Source organism: Panthera pardus, unplaced genomic scaffold, assembly GCF_024362965.1.
Source record: "Panthera pardus isolate Hobbes unplaced genomic scaffold, ASM2436296v1 HiC_scaffold_12, whole genome shotgun sequence".
Classification (NCBI taxonomy): domain Eukaryota; kingdom Metazoa; phylum Chordata; class Mammalia; order Carnivora; family Felidae; genus Panthera; species Panthera pardus.
Window position 1 is genome coordinate 40,135,946 of NW_026526677.1, and position 27,607 is coordinate 40,163,552.

Below are 27,607 nucleotides of genomic sequence, written 5' to 3' on the forward strand. Positions count from 1 at the left end.
GCGTGCTTGCCCCAGAGCGCTGCTCCTTGCCCAAGAACATTCCCACTTTCCCATTCCTGGGAAGGAACATAATGTCCACTGGCTCCTCTCCTGCCCGATGAGTCCAACTCCCTTGTCTTGGGCTGCAAGGCGCTTCCTGACCAGGACAGGGAGCATCCAGGGAGCCAAACCCCGGGGGCAGAGTGGGAGGGAAACATACCGGCTCCAAGAGTGTCAGCAACAGGAGATCTTCCCGGGGTGATTAAAGTAGCCATCATTTATTGGGTGTTTGCCATGCGCCAGCCCCGTGCAGAACATTTCACATGAATAAACTCATTTAAGCCTCCCTACAGCCATAGTTGCTAGGGATTACCACGATCTCGTTTGGGCAGATGAGGACACTGAGGCTCCGGTGAAGGAACTTGCACAAGATGGCACAGGCAGAGCTGAGACTGGAAGCGCCGAGGTTCCTATACCCCTCAGCCAGCCTCGCCTTTTCCAAATACCTTTTTAGAACTTGAGGTCCTACTATGTGCCAGGCCATGCGCTGAGCCCTTTCATATCATAAATGACACATATCACACTTTCCATTTATTATCTTATTTCACCTCCATAACTACATTATCAGGTTGATGTGATGTCCATTTACAATTAAAGAGACTGAGGAACAGAGAGGTTGAGTCACTTTCTTAAGGACACACAGCTTGTAAAAATTGGAACCAGAACTTGAACTTGAGCCCATGTTTCTAATAAATTAGATTATCACATTTTAGACCTATGATATTCTCATGAAGTAGGGAATATTTAGTCCAGGATCAGAGACAGGGCACAGAACTGCTATGTAACTGAGTAAGGAGCAGAGACAGGATAGGAACTCAGGTCTGTGGGAACATCAATGTGCTTCTGTAGATGGACATCTGAGACTGAATTATAAGAATACGGTCAGGCATGTGCATACATGTGTGTGTGTGTGTGTGGTGTGTGTGTGTGTGTGTGTGTGTGTGTGTGTGTGTGTGTGTTGGATCTTTCCATCTTTTTCCTGCCACCCCAACCCTTCAGCTCTAGCCCTTGGGGTCCCAGAGAGGCCCTCCTCCTTCTCACTCCACTTGTCTCTGTCCCTCTCCCCCCGCTGACTCTCCCCTTCTCAGATTTCTCATGGCCCTCAGACCACATATCTCCTCACAGAGCCTGGTTCTCCTCTACCCGACTCTAAGTTTTTCAGCTGATTTTTCTTTGTCCGGTCCCATCTCCATGTCAGATCTTGAGCTCCCCATCACCACGGCTTAGCATGGGGCTAGGCCCATGGTAGAGACTCATACGGTACTCACTGCTTCTCCTGATGATAAGGGTGAGCCTTGAGACACCAGGGGCCCATCCATCCATCCATCCATCCAACAAATATGTGTTAAACAACTACTATATCCCAGGCACAGTTCTAGATATTTGTTTACGTCAAAGAATAAAACCTAACAATAATACCTGCTCTTATGGGTCTTATCATCGAAGAAGGAGAGAAAGACAATAAATGATAAATAAGTAAATTACAGAGTATGTTAGAAGACAATGGCTAACAGAAAAAATAGCACAAGGTGAGGAGAATCCAGGGCCCATGGAGAAGGTGATCTTTAATCAAGTCTTGAAAGAGGGAGTGAGTTAGCCACGTGGCTATCCATGGAACAATGCTCCGGGTGGAACAGACAGCAAGTACAAAGGTCCTGAGGTGGATATGTGCCAGTATGGCTGGAGTGGAATGACCCGGAGGAGAGTAATAGAGGAGCAAGTCAGATTGTGCAGGGACGTGACAGCCACCATCCCGACTTGGATTTGGACTCTGAAGACGAGGAGGGCTTTAGAAGTTCCTCTTCCTTCTCATCCCCACCCCAGATCTTTGTTTTGCTGTCTTTTTATCATTCAGGTCTGAACCAAAGCCGTCTCCTCAGGGAGGTTTGTCCTAGGACCACCTTATCTAAGTGGCACCCCGCATCTCACCACTCACTCTTTATCACAACGACCATGTTTCATCTTTTTCACAGCACGTGCTGTTCTGGAAGTTAGCTAATATGGGTTTCCTTGGTTCCTGTGTCTGTGTCTTCATCCACCTGAGTGAAAGTTGCCGGAGAGCAGGCCTTGTGTCTGTCTCGTTTCGTGTGGAGTCCCCACGGCCTAGGGGAGTGCCTCTCAGCACCAGAGTGCTATATGGCAATGCAGCAAGTAGGGAGCCACCCCTCCTACCGGCCCATTAACAGCTGCACGTTGCCAGTGAGGCCGGTTACCAGCTCATAAACCTGGCTCCTGCTGGGAAGGCAGGTGCGTGCCTCCTGCAGAAACTCCATCCTGGCCCTCCTGCCCGCTAACACCCCCTAAAGTTGAATATCGGGGTTTAAACCCAAGTTACCACAAGCTAACAGAAGCCATTTGCAAAGCAGAGCCTTTCTCTCTGCCCTTCGACTAGGTCATCAGAAATAAACAGCTCTTTTATTAGCGATTATCTATTGCCCTGCTGGTCCAGTCACAAAGCTGTTACCCAGAGAATTCCACAATACCAAGCAGGGCAAGAAGTGATAGAGAATCTACTGAGGACTTTACATAGACCTCGTCACTGGGCTCCTGAACAAGCCTGCAATGCCACGTTTTTGCACCTGTTTTACAGGTAAGGAAGTCGAGGCTCAGAAGTGTAGTGACTGACCCTGTCTAGGTACTGCGTGATTAGTTTATGGCAGAGTCAGCATTCAGTCTTAGGACTGCCAGACGCCAGACTGCATGCTCTTTCTACACGCCTGTGCCAACCCAGCTTCAATTCAGCACAAAAATCTATCCTTCAGAGGTCTGAAAAGAACCAAGAAAAGGAAAATAAAAGTAAGGAGCCTGTCTCCGTGGGACTGGGGTAGGCTAAGAGCCGGCTCTGTATTCATGCCAGAAGAGCCGTCCTGAGCCCAGCATTGGCCAAACAGGGGCATCCTGCGCCGTGGACAGCCCCGTCTTCCCCACCCGCTGGGGCACTTGGAGCGGCCATGGGGTCCGGCTCACCCGCCTGGGTACTCCACGGGGAGTCTCGGCAGCCTGCCTGGCCGCCAGACTAAACATTCCCTCTCCCAGCTCTCCCTGCTCCACTGGCCAGAGTGTCCTAGGAGAGAGTCTCAACAACAGAAGAGAGGGATAGTTGACACGCATCTATGGACACCCTCGGGAGAGAGGGTCATATACCCAGGCTTCCAAACACACACGCACAGGGATGAATGGGCCTTTGGACACCGCCTGGGGGAGACAGACCAGCCCACAGACCCATGATGACCACTCACTCTCACACACACACACACACACACACACACACACACAGGCAGAAACGGTTATCTTTGAATACTGATAAAGAGCGCTGGGCCCACACTAAACACACACGCACATAAATACCCAGATGCCACTTGCCCTGGGCTCCTGGACACCCACAGGGACACGTAGGGCTAAATGTGGACACATACACAGTGTGCAGGGCTGTCTTTTGGAAAATAGGGGAAAAGATCCTGCCAATGTTTCCACTGTGTGCTGCGTCTAAAAATTTTGCAGCCAGGAGAGATGCCCCCAAGCTGTGTAGCTATGTGTGGGCTCTCAGATAAAGTGGGGATCACGAAAACAAACAGCTCGGAGAACATGTCGGGGGAGGGGGGAGGACGGCGCTTTGCCGACAGGGTTGAGGTAAAGGCTGTATCGAGAGCGGGGTCCCCCGATGGCTGAGACAGAGACAGCTGGAGCCTGTAGCTGATAGGCTTATGGCTTCAATTTCCTGAAAGGAACAAAAACAAAAAAGCAAAAAACCGCAAGCCTACCCTGATGGTTGCTTTGGAAAGATTCACTGAAATCACATTGGAAGCACTGCGCCCAGCACATCCCAGGGACTGAACACGGGGAAGCCGTTAATGTGATTACACTCACAAATACCACCGGTGACGGTGACACGAATCAGTCCATTGTCACCTTTGATAACTGTCCCTTTGCGAGCTGATTCCTTATAGCACTGTATGTCTCAGAAATATTTTAAAGAACACATATGTGTATGAGATGCATTTGTAATAAGTACAAAAACAACAACCAACACTTATTGAATATTCGCTCAGTGCCAGGCACTGTCCTGAGCACTTTACATGTATTATCTGCTTTAAGAAATTGTTTTTAATGTTTTTAAAAAATATTTATTTAATTTTGAGAGAGAGAGGAAGAGAGCACGTGCACGAGTAAGGGGCCGAGAGAGAGGGAGACAGAGGACCCGAAGCGGGCTCCACCCTAAGAGCAGAGAACCTGACGCGGGGCTCGAACCCACAAGCTGCAAGATCATGACCTGAGCCGAAGTCAGATGCCTAACCGACTAAGCCACACAGGTGCCCCTTTATATATATTATCTTGTTTGGCTTTCACAATAACCCTATGAGGAGGTAGCATTTTATACCCATTTCACAGATGAGGAAATTTACCCAAGTGGAGTTTGAATATGAATACAAATCCACTTAAGTGCTAAAAAACTCTGTGTGTGTGTGTGTGTGTGTGTGTGTGTGTGTGTGTGTGTTATTTACTGTCAAGGAAGTCAGCCAGAACAGTCAAGTGGACACCAACAATCCTAGCCTCTCATGCAATGAATTCTGAGTTTTCCTCAGTTTGGGGCAGGCAGCTATTTGGTGACCCTTATGGTTCTCTTTTGGACGTTATCTTGAGCATAAAGAGACGGTGCCAGAGGTAGTCCAGATGTCACAAAGAAGGGACCATGTCGGATATTAAAAATGAGAATTTTATGGTAGCCAGAGGGGCCATTAAGGAAAAGTTCCAAAGAAAACCAGAGAGCATATAGGGATCCGGGGAGGTTCTGATCATAATCCTCACTGAGGCCTGCAGGGCCTGGCCATCCACTGTATAGAAGGAGCTGAGGGACATTCTAGACAGAGGCTCCAAGGAGAAGAGGAAAGCCAAAGGCGTCTCCACTCAGCATGACCTTGGTCACCTGGCCCACGAGCTGAGTGCCTGGGGCCCCAGCATCCAGACATGTACCTGCCATGCTGACGGGATGTATGTTCAAAAGACAGTGGGGTACCACAAGTGAACCCTAAAGGAACCCACAGATTTGGGGTGATAACGCACCACGCTGGGGCAGAAAGTTGGTAGCAGGGAAGGCAGGGACGCAGGGTACATGGGGGCATATGGGAATTCTCTGTACTTCCCTTTGTTTTTTGCTGTGAAAATAAAACAGCTCTAAAAAGTAAACTGTATTAGGGGTGCCTGGGTGGCTCAGTCGGTTAAGCGGCCGACTTCGGCTCAGGTCATGATCTCACGCTCCATGAGTTCAAGCCCCACGTCGGGCTCTGTGCTGACCGCTCAGAGCCTGGAGCCTGTTTCAGATTCTGTGTCTCCCTCTCTCTGACCCTCCCCCGTTCATGCTCTGTCTCTCTCTGTCTCAAAAATAAATAAACGTTAAAAAAAATTAAAAAAAAAAAAAAGTAAACTGTATTAAATAAAAAGGGAGAGGGAGAGAGGTGTGGCGCCCCCAAAAAAGGCACAAGCCACTCCAGGTCCAAGAGTCTCAACCGTGCTCTAAGTAGCCAAGGAGGTTCTGGGAGGCGTCCTCCAGGCCACCAGGGCCGGCGAAAGAGCAGAGAGCAACAGAGCCCTCGGTGCAACAGCATGCAGCCCCTTGTGTCACCCCCACGCCCCCCAGCCACTGCTGCCCTGTTTTTGTTTGTTCTATCGGTTGGGGTTCTGCATAAACCCCACTCGATGAGTGTTGTGATGAAGAGTCATGTTTTACAGACCTCCGTTCAGAGCTCAAACGTGGGTGAGACCCCAGCCCTCCCTCTTCTGCGTACAACCTATAGTTTGCAAAGCCCTTTTACAAAAGAGCCCCAAAGGCAGGCATCTCACCTCTAGGCCCTCTTGCCAGGTTGGGCATGTAGAAAGTGCTCAATAATTATTTACCACGGGATTGAATGGCTCCTGTGAGATTTATAGCAAATCTTAAGAGGTGGGCAAGGCAATTCAGGGCAATTTTTATGTCACGTTTATTGAGTTGCTTACAACAGGCCAGACACTGTGCGAATCGCCCCACAGGAATTAACCCATTTAATCTTCATTACTAACCTAATATTAGTAAGTAATATTATTTCATTTTCTTGATGTTTCTTTTTGAGAGGGAGAGAGAGAGAATGAATGAATGAGTAGGGGAGGAGCAGAGACAGGAGGAGACACAGAATCCAAAATGGGCTCTGGGCTCTGAGGTGTCAGCACAGAGCCCGACACGGGGCTCGAACCCACACACTGGGAGATCATGACCTGAGCCAAAGTCAGACGCTTAACTGACTGAGCCACCCAGGCGCCCTGAGGTAAGTAATATAATTATTGATAAAACAAGGGCACAGTGAAGTCCACTAACTTGCCAAAGGTCACACAGCCAGTCAACAGCAGACATCCCAACTCCAGCAGCTTGGCTCTGAACCACCACGAACAGTTGTTTCAACCCAGCAAAACCTGGGCTAGGAGAGTTACGGCGATCCCCCAAGTCCAAGGGAAGGTTATTGGTGGGGTCCAGGCTTGGATCTCAAGAACAGCTCAGATGCCCTCCCATTTCCTCGTGAGGAGGTTACTGCAGTCTGGGCAGGGCGTGGCACGGCCAGCTCCCCACCACCTAGTAAACATCAGGACACGCCCAGCCTGGGAGGCCAAGGGCAGCCCTTTCCAGGAGATCCACCCATACCCAAGGCCTGTCTGATGCAGAAACAGGCTGGGAAAAGAAACAGGAAGAAATATTCAGAACAGTAATAAAAAAGAAAAATTGAAAACACATCTCTTTTCCTACAGCCTCTCGTTCCATTCATATCCTCAGCTCAGACACCGGGTGGACCTCCGCCACTCGTGGAACTTTGCCCGCTAGGCCCCTCCGATCTGGGAAGGGGTTGACCTGGGCCCAAAGGGAGATGAGGCGGTGCTTAACGTCCAGGCACGTGGGCAGGTAGACTGAGGCTCCCGCTGCTGCAGCATCCGGGTTGTCTGCCATCCACCTGCTGGAACTACAAAGAATAAATGCCAACATCTGTTCTGAAGCTGATTGACCTCTGGGTTTCCTCGCTAAGACTGAAGGTCGCCATGTGAGCAGTGGATGTAGGCAGGCTGTGACAAAACCCCCTAAGCCATGAGGCATTTTAATTGTGAGAGGCTGTGTTCCGTACATATTATACAGCAATTAGAGATTTCTGGGACTTTTTAGAAAATGTTTTCGTTAGTGTTTATTTTTTTTTTTGCACTTAGAATTATATTTTTAATGCATTGTATAATATTCATACAGTCCTTCCCTGTCTGAAACACACACACACAGACTCACACACATAATCTATAGGGCAAAATCACAACCTATCTTCTGTTTTATTATTGTGTTGGTCAATAACGCCACTTTCCTCATTAACATTACCATATTCTATAGAAAAGCATTGCAAAACCCATGACTTAGTTATTGACAGCACTAAGTCATGAGAATTGCAAGTGACAAGGTGCAAGCAAATTACTCTGTTCAGTGGTAGAAACAAAGCTGGCAATTTCAAAAAAAGGGAAAAAATTTTTTGCGTGGATGGATTCCAATAAAAACGTTTTGTTAATGTTTATTTTTGAGACAGAGAGAGTCAGAGAGACAGAGAGAGGGAGACCAAGAATCCAAAGCAGGCTCCAAGCTCTCAGCTGTCAGCACAGAGCCCGATGCAGGGCTCGAGTTCACGAACTGTGACATCATGACCTGAGCCGAAGTCGGACGCTTAACCGACTGAGGCACCCAGCCGCCCCGAGATTTCTGAGACTTTGAAGGGAGTTCATTTTATAGACAACTCAGTGCCACAATTATAGCCCACATACGTGGAGCGTGTATGAGCCCAGGGCACTCATTGCCTTGGAAATAATTTCCTGATTTCTTCTCTCCTTATTTTCCTCCTTCCTCTGACTTTCTTGACTGCATATAGGTTAGTACCTTGCATTAGCTTATATATTTTAAGCCTCCTCGCATCCTTTTTTGGAATCAGGTTGAATCACGAAGGGAAAAAGTGATTGCATTGAACTCATGCAGCTGGAGTCAAGAGGGGATTTATTTCAGAAACTGAGAGGAGCTCCCCGGCAAACCCCCGAGCAGAAACTTCAACACTCCCTGTTACCCTCACCCAGATCCCTGAGGATGTGACTAAAGTGCTGCCTCTTGTTGGCCAAGGGACGGTAGCCTTTTAAGAAGCAACCGTGAGGCCTGATTCGGGGCATCCGAGGAGGGGGGCTCCCGCTTTGGTGTTCTCACTGTGAAATGGGGATCCGATCAGCTCCTGGCCTGCAGGACTGCTGGGAAGATGTGTGGTAAGCTCTGTAGGGTTGTGTGGTAAGCTCTGTAGGGTTGGCTGTGATTGCTGGTGGGTGTAAGGTGGCCACGACTTAAGCCAGTTTAAGTCTTTGCACCAGAGCCTGTGTGGACAGCCTGAGCAGTGCCTTCTCCCTTCTGCTCAGCCTTTGAAAGTGGAGCAGGAATGGAATCTTTGAGAACACAGAGGCTCCCATGGTCGAGAACCAATTGTTCAAGTAATCCCAGATATTGAATGGTAACAGCCCCCCTAGTTAGGGCTGGAGGAGGCTTGCAGGGGTCAGGTTGTCTGCTGAGCCTTCGGGGTGTACAGAAGTGAAGACACGATCCCTGCTGGCCGAGAGCTCGGTGTCTACCAAGGGAGGCCAACCTGCAAACCACCAGCGACAGCCCCAGGAAGATGGAGCTGGGTGTGGCTCCATCTGGCCTTTAGGCCTTTGCCTACGCTGTTCCCTCCACCTGTAACACCATTCCATCCCACAAGCCTCCCTTCGCATCTCTCTCCTCTGCACGTCTTCCTTAACTTGTGTTTCTACCCATTTGTTCTTGCCACATTTTGTGATGCCCTTTTCTCCCTCCCTTCCTCTCCCTTTTGTCAACTTCGAGTTTTGTCCCAATTTTATATTTGGAATTGGTTACTGTCCTTTTGGTAGTAATGTAAATGGCTAAAATATGCCTGAATTTTTTTAAATGTTTATTTATTTTTGAGAGAGAGAAAGAGAGAGAGAGACAGAGTGTGAACAGAGGAGGGGCAGAGACAGGGGGAGACACAGAATGTGAAACAGGTTCCAGGCTCTGAGCTGTCAGCACAGAGCCCAATGCAGGGCTCAAATCCATGAACCATGAGATCATGATCTGAGCCGAAGTCAGACATTTAACCAACTGAGCCACCCAGGCACCCCAAAATACACGTGAATTTTATTAATTTATTAATAAATCTTATGTGTTACCTGCTTTTACAAAGGCCTATGCTAGTGTGTAAGGCAGAATAATGGCCCTCTAGAGATCTCCATGACCTACTTCTCTGAACCTGGGAATATGTTACTTTTCATGACAAAAGAAATTTTGCAGATGTGATTAAGGTAAGGATCTTAAAACAGGGAGATAATCCTGGGTTATCCAGGTGGACCCAATGAAATCACAAGGGTCCTTAAAGATGGATGAGAGAGGTTGATGAGCACAAGAGGGGACAGAGACACACAAAAAAATGGAGGTCCCAATGATGGGATGGATTTCCGGCTCGGGGACACCACAAGGGGTGTGGGAAGCCTCTGGAAACTGGGAAAGACAAGGAAAGAGTCTTCCCTACAGCCTTCAGAAACCCTGTTGACATCTTTTTTTTTTTCATGTTTTACCTTTTTTTTTCCGATTGTTATTTATTTTTTTAATTTACATCCATATTAGTGAGCATATAGTGCAACAATGATTCCAGGAGTAGATTGCTTAGCGCCCGTTACCCATTTAGCCCACCCCCCCTCCTTAATCCCTCCCGTAACCCTCTGTTTGTTCTCCGTATTTATGAGTCTCTTCTGTTTTGTCCCCCTCCCTGTTTTTATATTATTTTTGTTTCCCTTCCCTTATGTTCATCTGTTTTGTCTCTTAAAGTCCTCATATGAGTGAAGTTCTATGATTTTTTACTTTCTCTGATTGACTAATTTCACTTAGCATAATACCCTCAAGTTCCATCCACGTAGTTGCAAATGGCAGGATTTCATTCTTTTTGATTGCCGAGTAATACTCCATTGTATATAAATACCACATCTTCTTTATACATTCATCCATCGATGGACATTTGGGCTCTTTCCATACTTTGGCTATCGTTGATAGTGCTGCTATAACCATGGGGGTGCATGTGTCCCTTCGAAACAGCACACCTGTATCCCTTGGATAAATGTTAGTAGTGCAATTGCTGGGTCGTAGGGTAGTTCTACTTTTAATTTTTTGAGGAACCTCCATACTATTTCCAGAGTGGCTGCACCAATTTGCATTCCCACCAACAATGCAAAAGAGATCCTCTTTCTCTGCATTCTCGCCAACATCTGTTGTTGCCTGAGTTGTTCATGTCAGCCATTCTGACAGGAGTGAGGTGGTATCTCATTGTGGTTTTGATTCATATTTCCCTGATGATGAGTGATGTAGAGCATTTTTTCATGTGTTGGTTGGCCATCTGAATGACTTCCTTGGAAAAGTATCTATTCATGTCTTTAGCCCATTTCTTCACTGGATTCTTTGTTTTTTGGGTGTTGAGTTTGATAAGTTCTTTATAGATTTTAGATACTAAACCTTTATCCGATGTGTCATTTGCAAATATCTTCTCCCATTCTGTCGGTTGCCTTTTAGTTTTGCTGATTGTTTCCTTTGCTGTGCAAGAGCATTTTATTTTATTTTATTTTATTTTATTTTATTTTATTTTATTTTATTTTATTAATGTTTATTTATTATTGAGAGAGAGAGAGAGAGACAGACAGACAGACAGACAGAGACAGAGCATGAACATGGGAGGGGCAGAGAGAGGGAGAGACACAGAATACGAAGCAGGCTCCAGGCTCTGAGCTGTCAGCACAGAGCCCAATGTGGGGCTCGAACCCACGAGATCATGACCTGAGCCAAAGTCGGATGCTTAACCGACTGAGCCACCCAGGCACCCCAGAAGCTTTTTATTTTGATGAGGTCCCAATAGTTCGTTTTTGCTTTTGTTTCCCTTGCCTCCAGAGACGTGTTGAGTAAGAAGTTGCCGCAGCCTGTTGACATCTTGATTTTAGACTCTGACATCCAGAAGATAATAAATTTGTGTTGCTTTAACCACAAAGTTAGTGATAATTTGTTACAGTAGCAGTAGGAGACTAATACAGCTGGCTTCAGAAGAGAGAGAGAGAAACTGTTTCTCACAGGAGAATTTATATTTCCTAGTGTCAGTACAACCAGAGTTTCTGGGAGAGAGAGAGAGAGAGTGAGTGTGTGTGTGTGTGTGTGTGTGTGTGTGTATGATGGGACTTGCCCAGATGGCATATGGACATCTTTTCTCTCCCAGACCATGGCTGACACAGGACAGGTTTCCTCAGAATGAATGGACGCTCTCCTCTCAATTGAACCTTTGTGTGGAGAGGGGCTCACATGCCGAAGTGGATTTGGCCTGCACACCCCCTCCTCTGAAAGACATCAAGGGTATCATTGTCTTCACGCACTAATAAGCACTGCCAGGCAGTTGGCTTTGCTTTCCTTGTGCTCTCTTTTCGCAGTGACATCTGCAGGTCTTCAGCTGGCATTCCGGGTACCGTGCAAGAGAGGGCAGGAGGGTGAATGACGGGGGGAGGGCGGCCCCAGTCCCAATGGCAATTTTTTACCACTTGTAAATGTACCTACATTTTTGCAGTTAAAAGTGCGTTCTACAAGAAGGACCCCAGACCTTTTATTGGACAAATGGAGCTCTGAAAAGTCTTAAACCGGCCCACCTGCTCTGTTGGGATGTGGAACGGCGTAGAACACGGCGATGCAGAACAGTGCCGAAAGCTGGATTTGAATGCTGGTTCCTACCGGCTGTGGTCCCTGGGTTTGTTACTGTTCTTTTCCTCATCTGTGAAATGGGAGAATAGGGTGGTTCTGGGTACCCAGTGAGACACTGCGTTTATGTGCATCGCACAGCGCCCCCGAGAGAAATCGCTCTCGACCCATGGTAGCTCTTGCACCTAGCCCCTGATCTGGTGTCAAAATGAATGATGGTAAAGAAATAACACTAGGGTTCTGGGGGCAGTTATCTCGTTGGAGGAATCTCTGCTGAAAGGTTTCCAAAAGGCATGAAATATTTTTTTCCTGGGTTCCCTCTGGGCGTGAAGCCTCTCTTCCATGCTGTGATTAGACGCCTGTAATCTGAGCTTCCCATCTTGCGGTCCTGCTCAATGGACCTGCTTTCCTTCTTGTCCCCCCCAGCAGTGTTCTCAGGCTGGCTAGACCCATCCATCAGAGGCTCTGAGGCTTGTAGGGGGAAGAGCTGAGCTGGGGAGTGGAGCAGTCAGTCTGCAAGGAGAAGTGGCCACTTACTCCCACCTCTGCAGCAAGAAGTACAATCCGCTGATGGGGCAGGAAACCTTCAGGATGGGCTCAAGTAGCAGCCGGGCACGTTTAAATGCAGGACCGGCCATCCGTTGGCCGCCACCTCAAATGACAGGTGCCCCAGCTCTGCCTGCAAAGGCAGTGCCTCCCTGCTCACCAAGGCAGGGGCTGCCTTGCAGAACTGGTCCCTGTGCTGAGCGGAGACAGGAAGGCTAAGAAGGAATCATCCTGTTTCTGCCCTGGACCCAGAGGGTTCCCAGCTCCAAGGGCAGACAAGAGGGGAGATCTGGGAAAGAAGTCAGGATGGGGGGTCACGCTCACCCCCAGGGGCCCGTCTGAGCAGAAGCTGAAAGGCTAACTGTGAAGCTGGGGTCACTTCCCCACTGTGCCCTCACCAGACCCCAGAGGATACGAAATAAGAGAGGGTCTCTAACCAGGGAGGAGGGGAACAGCGCCCAGCTGTGGGCAAACCCCTGCTCCCTTCCCTGGCCCGGGCCCTGGGCCGTGGGTGTGGAGGGAGTACCCCAGCCAGAGTAGCGCCCCTCCAGCTTCAGGGTGTGGGCCCTGAATCACATGCGGCCTTGCTAAGATGCAGACCTAAGATGCAGGGCCTGACTCTGCATTTCGAGGAGACCTCAGGCGGGGCCGTGCTGCTGGCCCACCTTGCGGACCGCACTTGGCCTGAGAAAAGCATCAGGGTAAACGATGACACAGAAACAAGGCAAGGGCTGGCAGGGGGCCTTTCTCTTGACTTCCACAGTGTTCTGGGCGCCACGCCTCTCAGCACAGGTAATTAAGAGCGCTCTCACTTCTTCCGGCCTTTGGGGCTCCCCAGAGTGCCATTCTGGAGAAGGAGCAGGGCTAGGGCAGGGCTCAGGGATTTGGATGTGGATTTGACACTCACCAGGTAGAGACGCAGGGCTAGGACCCAGCATAGCCTAGCTGTAGCAGCTGGGGGGGGCGGGGGGCAGGCAGATAAGAGAGAGGCAGGTGGAAAAGAGAGAGGCGCGAGGGTGGAGTCACGGGGGAGCTCTGGACACAGGGCTGGGGCTCTGACCCTCATCGGCTGTGACACCTGGGGCAGGCTGACTCCCTGAGCCTCAGTTTCCTCTCGATAAGTGAGTACTAAACATTTAGATGTCAGGATTAGAATAAGGACTAAATAACGCAACAATTGTGAAAGCATCCACTGAACTGCTTGGCCCATAACCGTCTCCAATAGCCAATACATTTGGAAATAAAAAGCAAATAAGCCCATGCGGGATCTTGACAGGCAAACAAAGGAGCTTGGCTTGTGCTACCAAGAAGCCAGCCACAAATTAGCCCCAACTCTTCAGTAAAGCTAGCCACCCCCCTCCTGCCTCTCTGCTGAACTGCCTCTGAGCGATTATGAGCCCTTACACGGAGCTCAAACAGACACAATTATAGAATTCAAAACCAGTCCTGAATGCAGACCTCTTGCTAATTCCCATCAATCTTTTGCTTTGGTCTGAACTGGTGTGATTCCACAGACCCCGACTTCCTGGAATTATTGGCCTGCTCTCTCCGCCATCACAGCCTCCAAGAGCAGCGGCAGGTTGCAGGGGACGGCACCCTACCCGGGCGTCCTGGGGACACAGCACAGCCTGGGCCTGGGGCCTTGAATCTGAAACCTGTCGAAGCTAACAAAAGAAATGACCCATTTTTCCGGGTCCTCGGTCGAAGCTCTCAGAAAAAGGCAGCCTCCAGAATGAATCCTTCCCAAACAAATCAAGCCAAGGAGGCAGCGTTGCCAGGAAGGCTCTGTCTGCGAGGCCGGGCGTGGGCCCTCCTCCCTCCTCTCTGCTCTCCCGGCCTCCCCCTCTTCAGGCCTTCTGGGCTAGACACAGCCTAGGCCACTTTTCATGATTTTTTTTTTTCATTTTTTAGGAATAATATTTATAAATGGTTTTGGACCCGGAAACTTTCAACGTTTCCACTGAGTTATTTCCCCGCCCCCCTCTCCCCCCGCGCCCGCCACGGTGTATTTTTTTTTTTAAGTAGATAGAAACAAAGCCAGCATCTCACAAACAGACCAAGAGGGAATGATGGCAAATCCACTTAAAATCAGCATAGAGGAATGCGACCTTACCCCCCTTGTGAGAGAATCTTAGCTGAGGCTGGGCTGGAGGGCCAGGAGTTTCTCTCCAGGCGTAAAGATCTAGATGAGAATAAGAGCCGAGAGGAGGCTGGGTGGGGGCCCATCAGCATCTCCTCTGGGCGTTTTTCTCCCAAATACCCCTTGCCCTGCCTCCCCCCCTCGACCTCTCCAAAAGTCCAGTGGCCGTCCTATGTCGTGATCGGGAACCTACCTGAGCTCCCTCACCGGGAGACCGCAGGGAAGGTAACTAAGTTCTCAGTGCCTTAGTTTCATCACCAGTCAATGGGGCACTACCATATGCATCTCACGGGGCTGCTGCGAGTTTCAGAGGAGTTAATACCCGTGAGGCATCTAGAACATGGCTCGGCACAAAGCAAGGTTCAATAACTTAGTATGTCCCAAACCACCAGCAACAACCTCTTGATCCCACCTGGGACACCCCAGTCCTTCCTTGGTCCCCCATCTCAGTACGACAACCGCATCCTTCCTGTGGCTTAGGTCCCAAGGCTTGGAGTCATTTTTTTTTCTCTCCTTTCTTTCTCATACCCCACAGGCAATCCACCTGCAAATTTTGTCAATTCCACACTTACATTCAGACTCCGGTGGGTTCAGCCCCCGACCGACACCACACTCCAAGCTAAGTGTCACTTTTCGTACACACTACTGCAGTAGCCTATGCTACTCTCTCGTCCTGGCCCTCAATCTCTCCTCCACACAGCCTCCAGAGTAATCCTTTAAAAAGCCAAGTTTTCACTAGGGCCTAGAAGGTCCTACGTGACCCAGACCCCCCTCCTCTGGGATGCTATCACCTCCTTCTCTTCCCCTTGCTCACTTTCCCCAGCCACACTCTCTTCCTTCCTGCTCCTTAAACCTGCCAAGAATGCTCCCGCCTCGGGCATTTGCACTTTCTATTCCCTCTGCCTAAAACACTGTTCCCTCAGAAACCTTAGGGCTCCTCCTTCGCTTCCGTCAGGTTCTGCCCACACGTCGCCTCATCAGAGAGGTCTTCCTCGAACCTCCCGTATAAAAACCTTTCCTCAGCAGCGTCTGGGTGGCTCAGTCGGTTACGCGTCCGACTCCTGATTTAGGCTCAGGTCATGATCTCACGGTTTGTCAGTTTGAGTTCCTGCGTGAGGCTCCATGCTGACAGTGAGGAGCCTGCTTGGGATTCTCCCTCTCTCTCTTCTCTCTCTCTCTCTCTCTCTCTCTCAAAATAAACAAATACTCCCCCCCCGCCCAAATAAAAAGAAAAAAAGAAAAACCTTTCATCATGTGCTATGCCCATTTCTCTGCTTGATTTTCCTTTTTAGCTTATTGCTGGTTAATATTATAAATCTGGGGGTTTTGTGGGTTTTTCCCCCCTCCTTCCTCTATTTTAAGCCCTAATATAGCAGTGGCTTCGTTGCTTTTCCCCAGTGCTTTATTCTAAGTCTGCAGAAACATGCCAGGCACATAGTAGGTGCTTTGTAACCATTTATTGAACAACTCTCTCCCTCCATTCCTATCCCCCTCTAAGACAGCTCCATGCTGTGCCCAGTTTCATTTGCCACAACACAGATCATATGATGCTCCTTCATTGCTTAAGAACCACCTGTGGCCCCTTGCTGCCCACAGGGCGAAACTACTGTATCATATAGAAGCTCTCTTGGGGTCTGGTCCCACCCGGCCTCAGATCCCTCTATTGCCATCAGCAAACCCTGTTCTCCTGGAGCAGTAGTGTGTCATTGTCCCCTGAGTCACGGTGATCTTTTGCTCACACTGTTCCTTCAGCTTGGTCCATCTGTCAGACTCACTAGAGGGGGTTGAATGGTGCCCCCCCCCCATGATGTGTCCATCCAGAACCTGTGTCGGTGACCTTTATATGGAAAAAGGGTCTGTGCAAATGTAATTAAGTTAAGGATCTCAAGATGAGATCATCATGGATTAGGGTGAGGTCTGCATCCAATCACAAGCCGTCCTCGTGAGAGACGAGATGGAGAGAAGATACAGAGGACAAGACGATGTGAAGACAGAGGCAGAGACTGGAGTGCTGTGGCCCCAAGCCAAGAAACACCAGAGCCATCGGAAGCTGGAAGAGGCATGGAACAGACACGTCCCAGACACCTGCCAGCACCTTGATTTTGGACTTCTGGCCTCCAGAACGGTGAGGGCATAAACTCCTGTCGTTTTAAGGCACCAAGTTTGTGGTTATTTGTTACAACAGCCACAGGAAATTCGCATGCTCCCCTTCAAGACTGTTGTACAGATGCAGTCCTGGGCTCCCAGCCGTGCTGGGTCTGAGGTGACCTTTCTGCACTTAGATGCCCCTGCTTCCCTGGCCAAAGCTGATTGGACCAAGGATAGGCAGGTGGCCCAGGCTGGGCCAGACAGTGGCACGGGCATTGGGAACTGCATGGTGAGGCCACAGGGCGGGCGCTGATGGAGGAAGGTCATCCAGGCTCAGAGCTGGGACACATGGGGTCGTACAGGGAAAGGGAGCTGAGCAGAGGTGTGCAGGATGGACACCAGCGACAAAGGAGACCAGGGGTCATGACGACTCTCTGGCTCCCAGAGGGAAGGTCCTGCTCGTTGCTTTCCAAAGGCTCCCTTGTACTTCTCTGTTATCCACCTCCCCACCCCACTTTCCCTCGACCTGGCTTTTCCTTGAGAAAACTGCTTTTCCTTCCAACCAAATCAATCCTGATCTAATGGCCGAGCTCCAGTGTCACCTCTGTAAGGGCTTCCTTGACTCCACTTCGTGGAGACAGAAGGCCCGAGATTTGGGGCGCCTTCAGCTCTGGGTCCCCACCAAGATTCGTTGTCATCGCCAGTGGTGTTCGCATGCCAGTCTCCCTGTAGACTGAGCTCCTCTAGTCATGCAATGATCTCCATGTGTGGGTCCCCATTTCCTAGTCAATTACCCAAATGGATACGGTGGCTGGAACCACAGTGGACAAACAGATGAAGAAAGGAATGAATGCCACCCATCTCTGCCCTTGAACCTGGGGTCAGGGTGGGGAGAGAGCAGCTCGTGAGGAGCTTGTGATGGAGCACATGTCGGGGTAGGGGTTGGAGAAAGTAGAAGGATGCTCTGAGCCCGGGGGGGTGGGGGGCGGTGGTCGGGGGGGGGGGCTGCTGGGGGAGGCAAGGGGAAGGAGACACCACACTACGGAGGCCGTGGTGTGGGTGACGGTGATCCCTGGAGCAGGCAGAAGACAGTGCGGAGTGGGACAGAGACAGCATCGGGGGCAAGTGGTGGGGAGGGCCTGACTCGGACAGAAGTTCCAAGGTGGGAGCTCTGACGGGAGGTGTGAGCGGGGCCTGTCCTGGGGCCTCTGGCAACTCATCCGCTTAGCTGACGTCCAGCCAGGCTCCGCGCCCAGTGCCAGCTGTGGAGCGATGACAGATAGCAGAGTTCAAAAACCAGACGAGAGCTCTTGAGCGAACAAGACTGTATCTGCTGTTACAAGGACTGAGACAGAGTCAGCACATAACCAAAGCATTTAGGGAGCACTTTACAGTTTATAAAGTGCTTCCTCACACATAAATGATTACAAGGTCATGTGGCAGAGTAGGAAAGTGGTGATTGTTGCTGCAGAAGGCCCGAGTTAAGGCCTTGAGTCCACCGTTTGATGGCTACACAACCTTCAGCTCATAATAACCTCCTTGAGCTTCAAAGTCCTTGTCTGTAGAATGACACCAATGGTTAGGGTTTATTGAACACTTAACGTATGCCAGCTACTGTTGAAGTGCCTTTATTTATTTTTTTAACTTTTTAAGACGTTTATTCATTTTTGAGAGACAGAAATAGAGCATGAGCCAGGGAGGAACAGAGAGAGAGGGAGACACAGAATCCGAAGCAGGCTCCAGGCTCTGAGCTGCCAGCACAGAGCCCGACGCAGGGCTCGAACTCACGGACCGCGAGATCATGGCCTGAGCTGAAGTCCGACGCTTAACAGACTGAGCCACCCAGGTGCCCCTGTTGCAAGCGCTTTTATATGTGTCAGCGATTTTGAGCATCAACACAACCCTCTGAAATAAGTACTATAGTTATCCCCATTTTGCAGGTGTGGAAACTGAGGCTTAAAGAGGCTAGGTAACTTGCCTGAGTCACACAACCAACAGCTCAGCCGAAAAGATGACATTTGAACCTACTTATTCCAGTTCCAAAATCCATGACAGCAGTCCTATCTCTGAGGTTTTGGGGGCCGGTAAGGTTAATATACACATAGCTGGTTAGTGGTTAGAGGTAAATACTGGCCATGGTTATTGTTTTGTTCCACACTCGTGGTGGTGTTAGACCATCTGGCTGCTGTAGCAGATGCTGTTGACATTCAGGCATCGCTGTTGGCCTGGCCTAGCGGTCACTCACAATGGTAACAGTGCCCCTCTGCATGGAGGCGCTCTCTCTCTCTCCCTCTCTCCCTCTCTGAGGGGGATGCTGGACCATCGAAGAGGGCAGGCCGGTAGCGCTGGGGTGCTCACACCCCAGGAGCATCCTGAGGCATGTGAATCAGTGAATAAATAGCCCATGGGATCACTTCCCAAATCAACGACTTGCATGGCCATCCCTCCCTCGGGGTCTGTTTGGAGGACAAAGCTAAGACACGACGCGGATCAGTTTGGAGAGAGAGGAAAAGAAGAGATATCACCTGTTGAGGCTTGCGATGTTTCTGGATGCTGTCAGGGGAAGAGCTAGAGAGAGGAGAGGCACAGATAAGCCCTCGGACAGAAGGGGAAACTCCCAGTAAGGGCACCTGGACCAGGTTCCCCTCACACCGATTCTCAAGCAGAACAGCCCCTCAGCCCACATTTCACTCGACACTTCAAAAAGCCTGGCCATCAAGGGATTCTGGCAAGATCCCCGGTGCCTATGGAGTAGCACACAGGGGCATTCCTTGAAGCTCTGGGACATGAGTGTAGAACGTGCACAAATGAGCCCCTCTGGTCTAAATAAACTGAGGCACGGTTTCATGAGGCCATTTTCTTTTCTCCCCACCTGCCCATACTCCTCTACTCAAAGCCCATACTTGTTTGCTTACTTACTTAATCCCAGGCCCTTTGCACCTTCAAACGGCCCCTTTGTGTCGGGGATGAAGTGGAGCATTTCGGCCTCTCGGACACCGTTTTCCAAATGAACTTCCAAACACAGAAGAGCCCAGCTTATGAACCGTAAGACAGCACTGCGATGTGGGCTCAACGATTCAATGAACGGGAGGCAAAAAGAAAAAGCAAGAGACAGGATGAATTTTCAGCAGGTTCCTCCAGACAAATGGTTTGCAATTTCCTTGAAAAGGACGCTCAGGAGGAAGGAGACCAAAGAACATGATGGAAAAAAGAAAATCACTGGCTCAGCAACGTGGCTTCTTCCCCTGACAAGACGGTCATGAGGGAACGGGGACAGGACACATTGAAAAGGGCTGAGAGCTGGCCAGAATGATGGGGAAGGGGGACCGTGTCACCTCAGAATGAGGGCTGCTGAAGTCACAGTCCCGGGGCTGGGTCCCAAAGGTTCCCTGCCCATTTTATTCGTGACGAATAAAGCTGTAGAAACACTGGAAATGCAGGTCATCTGGCTGGAAGTGCCCTGGAAGGTCCACATGGGGAGAAGCTTTCAGGGAACGCAGTCAGAGTGAAAAAGCAACACAAGGATTTTTTAAAAAAGAAAAAAAAAACCCTGGCCATGAAAGAATATATTATATATTATTCATATTAATATTTATAGAGTATATCTGAATGTATTATTCAGAACTGACTAAAGAAAATATGGGGGGTGGGGGGTATTTGCATTGCAATGCCCCCAGTTCCAGGGGTTCAGGCTCTTCCAGTCGGAGGAAGGATGACCTACTGGGCAAAAGCTTGGCTATGGAGCCAAACCTCCTGAAGGGATCCCCCAGCTCTGCCGCTGATGTGCTGGGTGACCTTGGGCAAATGCTTGACCTTTCTGTGTGCTTTCGTTTCCCCATCTGCAAATCGGAGCTGATGATAATAAACGTACCCACTTCAGAGAGTTGTCTGCGAGGATTGAATGAGTCAGTATGTCTAGCGCACCTGGAAAAGGAGCTGGCGTATCCTGAGTACCCGATGCGTTACCTGTAGTTACCACACGGCTTCAGTAGACAATAGCTCCCCGGCACTACAACGTTCTCACAAGTGCAACAGACCAAAAGTTGAAAAGGCAAAGCAGCATGAAAGCGGGTCAGACCAAAGAAGGATTCCCGGAAGCCAGGAGACCGTCGTGCCTAGAACAAAGCCGCGATGGCCTTACCTGTGCACAGCTGTGAGGGAGCACAGATGGCTGATGGCTGTGCGTGCCACAGGTGCAGTGAGAGCTCTGAGGTCCCCCCGGCATTCCCAAGTTCACCTCGGTGTGGTAGAAAGGCCCGGATAGATGGCAGACCAGAAGCGTGGCTGAGACTGGGGCTCTGTCCCCGCAAAGGAACGGGCACAGCCCCTGCTTGCACTGGAAAGCAGCTCTGCCATCCGGCTGTGCCTGTCGCTGCTGTGGTTAGTGACCGGAGGCCGGCCCCCCGGGGCCGCAGAAGGGCAGGGCACAGGCACGGTTCACAACCGGAAGCCGGCAGCTCTGTGGTCTCTCTGCGAGGAGGGCAGCATGTCTCAGACCCACTTGCCCTCGACAGCAGAACCCCATCTCCATCCTTTGCTCACGATAAAGGCCCCGGGCTTTTCCCTGACTCCAGAGGTGTCTTCAGGGGTCAGGGATGGCCCTTTCAGACAGGTGCATGCACCCTAGCCACACCGACGGTTCTGTGCAAACATTCCTCACGCACCCCCGGAACCCCCAAGTTTTTCACTCAGATTCCTGCAGCTTGAGAATGAAGCGGGAATTACAACAAAGACAAAGGGCCACTATCGGTAATTATTTCTGAAGTAACGAGCAACTAATTGGGACTCACGGTTATTAAAAACCTATATTGCAGGCAGTAATTAAACCACAGCTAACGAGGATTTCAGCACCACCGCTCTGCAGCCACCGCTCCAGCCCCCTGGTTCCCCGGGCGGAGGGGTCTGTTGTTAGAGAAAACGAACGGCTTCTTCACAGTCCTCCAAGAGATCTTAGTCATTCTGGAGGTTTCTGCCGGGGAAGTCAGTACGGCCAGGCAGCGGAGCGAGACAAGGCTCGAACGGGAGAAGCTGAGGAGCACATGGAGGTTTCTAGATGGGCTGCCGTCCCCCTGGGGATGGTGACATCATGCCTTTGGGAAAGGGCCGCAGGCTATTGTCAAGTCAGTGGGAAAAGAGCTGAGTTGGCTCTTTTATAAATAGATTCACTGAGCACCTCTAACTTGTCTCGAGGGCCAAGAGATGCATGTGTACACACGATTTCATTTATTCCTCCTAGCAACCTTAGGAAGGACGTGCCATGAGGAACTGCTTTAGAGATGAGGGTACCGGGCTCAGAGAAGTGATGTCACCTGTGGGAACTCACCTGGCCGCTACAGAGAGGGAAGCCAAGGTTGGAACCCAGAAGGACGGGGAAACATTGGGTCGCATTCTCACAGGCAACATGGCGATATGAGGCAGGTGCGGCGTCAGTGGGGACAGCTGGATGTGGCCCCCTTCTAGTCGACTGGAGAGCTTGTCGAGTTACCAAAACATTCCATGCCTTAGTTTCTACATCCGCAAAGTGGGGCTAATCATGCCTATCTAGCGGGTTTGCGATAACGACGACACAGCATGCTGCATATAAAGCATTCTGTACAGTGCTCGGCACACGACAAATGTCCAGTAAATGCCAGCTGTTATTACAGGAGCTGTTCGGATGCTCTCAGAAGCAGCAAACTCATCATCTGAGCATGGCAGAGTTTGTGCAGCAGTGGAAGCCATGGAGGTCTCAGTAGAGTGTCTGTCTGCCTCTGTCCCTTGGGAAGGGGGCAAACAAACCCAGAGGGCTGGCTCAGCTCTGAGGCCACTGCCCTGGTGTTCGGGGCAGCGGGAAGCTGGCCAAGCTCCCAGACAGCCTGTCTCGGGCCGGGAGCACAGAGCCGTTGCCTCACCAGCTTGTAATGAGCTGCGTCTCCATCCTGATTAGGGGAACAATCTCCACTCAGAAAGACTCAGGGGAAGGAAGTGACAGCATCGTGGGGACAGGGCATAACCTCGCCTCCAAAGGAGGGGCTGGCTTCTGGGGAGCTGGTGTCTTGAAGGTCACAGCCCAAGATGGTGCCCATCTCCAGGGAGGGGGCTGTGTAGACCCCACCGAGGCAAGTCTGGGTCAGAGCAGGAGACACGCTGGGGCCAGCCCAAGCCTCTGTCTGCAAGCCTGGAAGGCAGCTGCTCGCAGGCTCTGGTTTGCCAGGAAGGCAAGCAAGGAAACCAACATTCTCTGGGCACCTTCTGGGCACCGGGCCTGATGCCAGCCTATGACATCATCACTGCCATCAACATTGTCCTAGTAAACAGAATGTTAGGGCACCGGCTTTTTCCAAAACCGTGGATTGCAGCCCATTACTGGATTATGAAACCAGTTTAGTGGGTAATAAATATCAGTTTTTAAATTTTTAAAAATGTTGTCCTTATTATTTTAAAAGACTGTTTTAAGTTTATTTATTTTGAGGGAGACAGAGTGTGAACAGGTGAGGGATAGAGAGAGAGGGAGGATCCCAAGCAGGCTGAGTGCAGAGCCAGAGGCGGGGCTCGAACTCACGAACCTGTGACATCCTGACCTGAGCCGAAGTCAGGAGTCCAACACAGAACCGAGTGAGCCATCCAGGTGCCCCGACAAATAGCATTTTAAAAATAACATGATTAAACAAACAAACAAACAAACAAACAAACAAACAAGAAGACCAGAAAATCTTAGAGTGCACTCACTGCACAGAGCAAGGATTAGCATTGCCTTGTGGAAGGTTGAGTTTCTTTAGCGTGTTTGGGAGCTGGGTTGTAATGGGGATAGAGATCGTGCCCATTTCATAGAATTGATGTAGGCCCTGAATGGATTAACATTTTAAGTGGGTGAAGCAGTGGAGCACAGGCCACCAGCACCACCCATGTCCCCTTGGAGGTAGTCCAGTTTCCCAGCATGTGCCAACAGCATCCTGAGTCACTCTCCTGAGGGTGCTCTCTGGCTGTGGGATACACTTAGCGCGAGCCCAAGGCGAGTGTCAGTGTGGTGGAATTAATACCCCAGGAGCAGCTCTCAGCTGATGAGGACTCCTCAGTGCAGGGATTCTGAATATGCCCCCAGGGGTACCCGGGTGGCTCGGCTGGTTCCACGTCCGACTTTGGCTCAGGTCATGATCTCGCCATTCCCGAGTTTGAGCCCCGCGTCGGGCTCTGTGCTGACAGCGCAGAGCCTGGAGCCTGTTTCAGATCCTGTGTCTCCTTCTCTCTCTCTCTGCCCCTCCCCCACTCATGCTGTCTCTCTCTCTCTCTCTGTCTCAAAAATAAACATTAAAAAAAAAAATTAAAAGTCTGAGTATCCCCCCCAGTCTCTCAGAGGGTGCCCAGTGGGGCTGAGCCCCACTGGCCCATGGAAGCACTCCCTTCCTCGTCTCCTTGCCCCTCTCTCACTCTGCTTCCTGGGATCCCCTCCCAAATAAACTTCCTGCATCTATACCCTTTTCTGGTGCCTAATCTTATTTTGGATGAGCCCAACTTAAGACAAGCAGATCTGGCACAAAGTCAGTGCTCAATAAGCATTAGTTTGTATGAAGCATATCCCTCTTGAGATAGGATCTGTATAAATATTTGATATGCATCGTCTCATATAATCTTTGCCCAGATGTTCTGAGGTAGGAACTGTGATTGTCCCCATTTTCCAGATAAGGAAACCGAGGCTTAGAAATCTTAAGCTCTTGGGTCAAGGTTACATAGAAAGCTTACACAGAAACCCATAGAAAGGGGAGAGCCCTGCCAGTTAGCACCTGTTGTTTCTCCCATTTGACAGATGTGCAGATGGAAAGTTCAGGAAAGTACAGCACTCAGTTTCCACACTAGTCACCTGCAGGCTGGGACCAGCCCCAGGCACTCTGACTCCCGGCCCTGTGCCTCCCATGACAGCAGGCGGCCTCCCAGCACCCTGGAAAGGGCAGGCATGGGAGAAATCCCCTCCCTTAGAAACAAGACCCTGAGGTGGACACTGGCCGGCTGTGCATTAAACTTGCAATTTAGGAGAGGGATAGGATGTCGATGGAAAGAAGGAACAGTCTTAGCAGGCTTACTGGGACTTCTGGACAGACGGAAGTCGATTTTAATTGTTGTACCTCAACTTCTCAGCCTGTCAAATGGGCCTGCAGCCAGGTATTAAGTCCCCTATTTGCGGCTTCAACCTGCATCTTCTTATCTTATCTCCAGCTGCCCCACCATTTCCACGAAAGCACCATGAGTTGTGTGTGCCTTAGTCTGAGCTCCATCTGTGTAAAGCTCCCCGTGATTATTCACTAAACGTCTGCTGTGTGCCGGGCGTCAGAATAACCACTCAGTGCCTCGACTGCCTCATCTAGTAAATCGAAACAATCTTCGTGTCCTCTTCATGGGAATGTTATGAGGATTACACAAGCAAGTGGTGCAAACCACATAGCTAACGAAGGACTCCTATCTAGCATATAGAAGGGCTCCCCAAACTCCGCATTAAAAAACCAAGCAATTCAATTAGAAAACGAGCAAATGACAGGAAAAGCCATTTTACCAAAGAGGATATATAGATGGAAAATAAGCACCTGAAAAGATACGCAACATCACTAGCTATTGGGGAAATGAAAACTAAGTCCCTGATGAGATGCCACCATACACATGTTAGAACAGCTAAAATAAAAAATAGTGATAACACCAAATGCTGGGAAAGATGTGAAAAAACGGAGTCACTGGAGGAAATGTAAAATGGTACAGCCATTCTGGGAAACAGGTGACTCTTAAAAAACTAAACATATCCTTGTCATATAACCTAACAACTGTACTCCTGGGCATTCATCCCAGAGAAATGAAGACTTACGTTCAAATAAAATCTATATACCCAGCTTTATTTGGAATAGCCCAAGCTAGAAACAACCCAGAAGTCCTTTAATGGTTAAACTATGGTACATCCATACCCTGGGATATTACTCAGCAACAACAAAGGGATGAACTAGTTATTGGTACACAGAACAACTTGGATAGATTACGCTGAGTGAAAAAAATCCAGTTTTACAAGGTCACGTACTATGTCATTCCATGTAGATAACACTGTTGCAGCGACAAAATTCTGCAGATGGAGAACATACGAATTGTTGCCAGAAGTTAGGGATGGAAGAAGGGAGAAGGCTGGGTATTCCTATAAAGGGGTAGCACAAGGGAGATCCTTGCCGAGACAGAATAGATCTGCATCGTCATTGCGGTGGTGGTTCCACAAATCTACACAAATGATAAAACAACGTATAACCACACTCACACGCCATCATAAGGATGTCAGTTTCCTAGTTTTTATACTGTACTACAATTATGTAAGATGTAACCACTGGAGAAAACCAGGTGGAGGGTGTGAGGGAACTCTGTACTATTTTGCAACTTCTGCAAATCCATGTTTTAAGCGAACGGTAAAGAGTTTAGATCAGTGCCTAAGCGAGTACTTAATCAATATTAGCTGTCATGATTATTATGTCATTTTCATTATTACATCATAGAAGTCATTTCATTTAATGCTCACAATAAGCTTATGAGGAAGGGTTTTTTGTTTTGTTTTTTTTACCATTTTTTTGACAGGAATGCTAGACTAAGGTACGTTAGATAACTTGCCTAAGCTCACATACCCAGAAAGACTGAGAAATTGAAGCCCAAATCCATAGACCTCATATATATATATGTGGGTACAAAGACCACTAAGGTAAAAATCTTTGCTCTAGTCAAGCTTATAACATAGTGACCAAAGTAAGAGATATAACTCAAACCCAAGCAGAACCTAAGTTCTGTGGGAGGACAGGAGATAGACTATAGGATTTCAACTGAGGAGATCTAGGAAGGCTTCCTGGAGAAGGTGGCATTTGGGATTGTTTTGAAAGATGAGTAGGAGAGGCACCTGGGTGGCTCAGTTGGTTAACCGTCCGACTGCAGCTCAGATCATGATCTCGCAGTTTGTGAGTTCAAACCCTGCGCCGGGCTCTGTGCTGACAGCTCAGAGACTGGAGCCTGCTTTGGATTCTGTGTCTCCCTCTCTCTCTTTGCTCCTGCCCCACTCATGCCCTCTCTCTCTCACTCAAAAAAAAAAAAACAAAAAAAACAACCAACATTAAAAGAAAGAGGAATAGGGTTAAGTAGGCGTGAAAGGGAATAGCGGTACAGGAAAAGGCATTTCAGACAGAAAGAACTTGATGGTTAAGTGGCGGGAGTGCTTGGAGAACAGCAATGACCCAGGGTAGTGACAGCAGATGAAGGAAAAGCAGAGAGCAGTCAGTGAAGATGGGCTCTGGATGACAGGCTGGGGACTGGGCTCCTTCACTGTAACCTGCAAAGGCCCGGCGAGTTGAAAGGCAATGTGGAAAGTGCACGTGTAGTTAAAACAAAGTACACAACAAGGGGCCAGCCTTCTGTTTATGCTGAAACAGTCAGGCTGAGCTGCACAGTGGGTTCTGGGCTCCCAGGAAGCGGGGAGGTCCTTGAGGTCCATTTAAGGACCTCAAGATAAAGTTTTCCAGGGTCGTTCCAAGGCCCAGACCTAGCAGATCCTGAAGCAACCTCTGTTGCCCACAACAGAGGTCCCACCTAGCAACCTCTGTCTCTTGTGCGTCCCACAGCCCCACAACAGTTATCTTGGGCTTTGGAGTTTTAAGTCTCAACAGTGAGTTAGGAACCCTATCACACTTGTACTTACTTATTTATCTTCCTTCCCTGACAATAACTTCTGTGTGGTCAGTATCGAAGGCTATCTGGGTCATCGCTGAACCCAGGTTGGAGTCGACCTCATAGAGGTGTCCAGATTCAACTCCATCCGATGGACCCAGTGTTGACTTATTGGGCGCCTGCTACACGCAGACCCTGTGCTCAGGGATTGGAGGTGAAGGAACAAGACGCAGCCCCTTAGCGGGGGAGAGTCAAGCCCGGTGCACCACACTCAGGGCAACGGCAGGGCCGACCGCGGCCAGCGGAGACAGTCACGTCGACATAACTTGTCTTAAAAACTGAGGAGGTGA

The 27,607-nt window shown here is 49.6% G+C and overlaps 1 protein-coding gene across 1 annotated transcript in view; it reads right to left on the reverse strand.

Annotated features, from left to right (window-relative positions):
- NAV2 (neuron navigator 2) overlaps nt 1-21,115 on the reverse strand; it is a 496,240-nt gene extending 475,125 nt beyond the window's left edge. Inside the window, exon 1 of the mRNA XM_053899896.1 lies at nt 20,752-21,115. Coding sequence (XP_053755871.1) covers nt 20,752-20,835 — 84 coding nt within the window. The 5' untranslated portion in view covers nt 20,836-21,115. The remainder of the gene's footprint in view (nt 1-20,751) is intronic.
- Between the last annotated feature and the right edge of the window lie 6,492 nt (nt 21,116-27,607).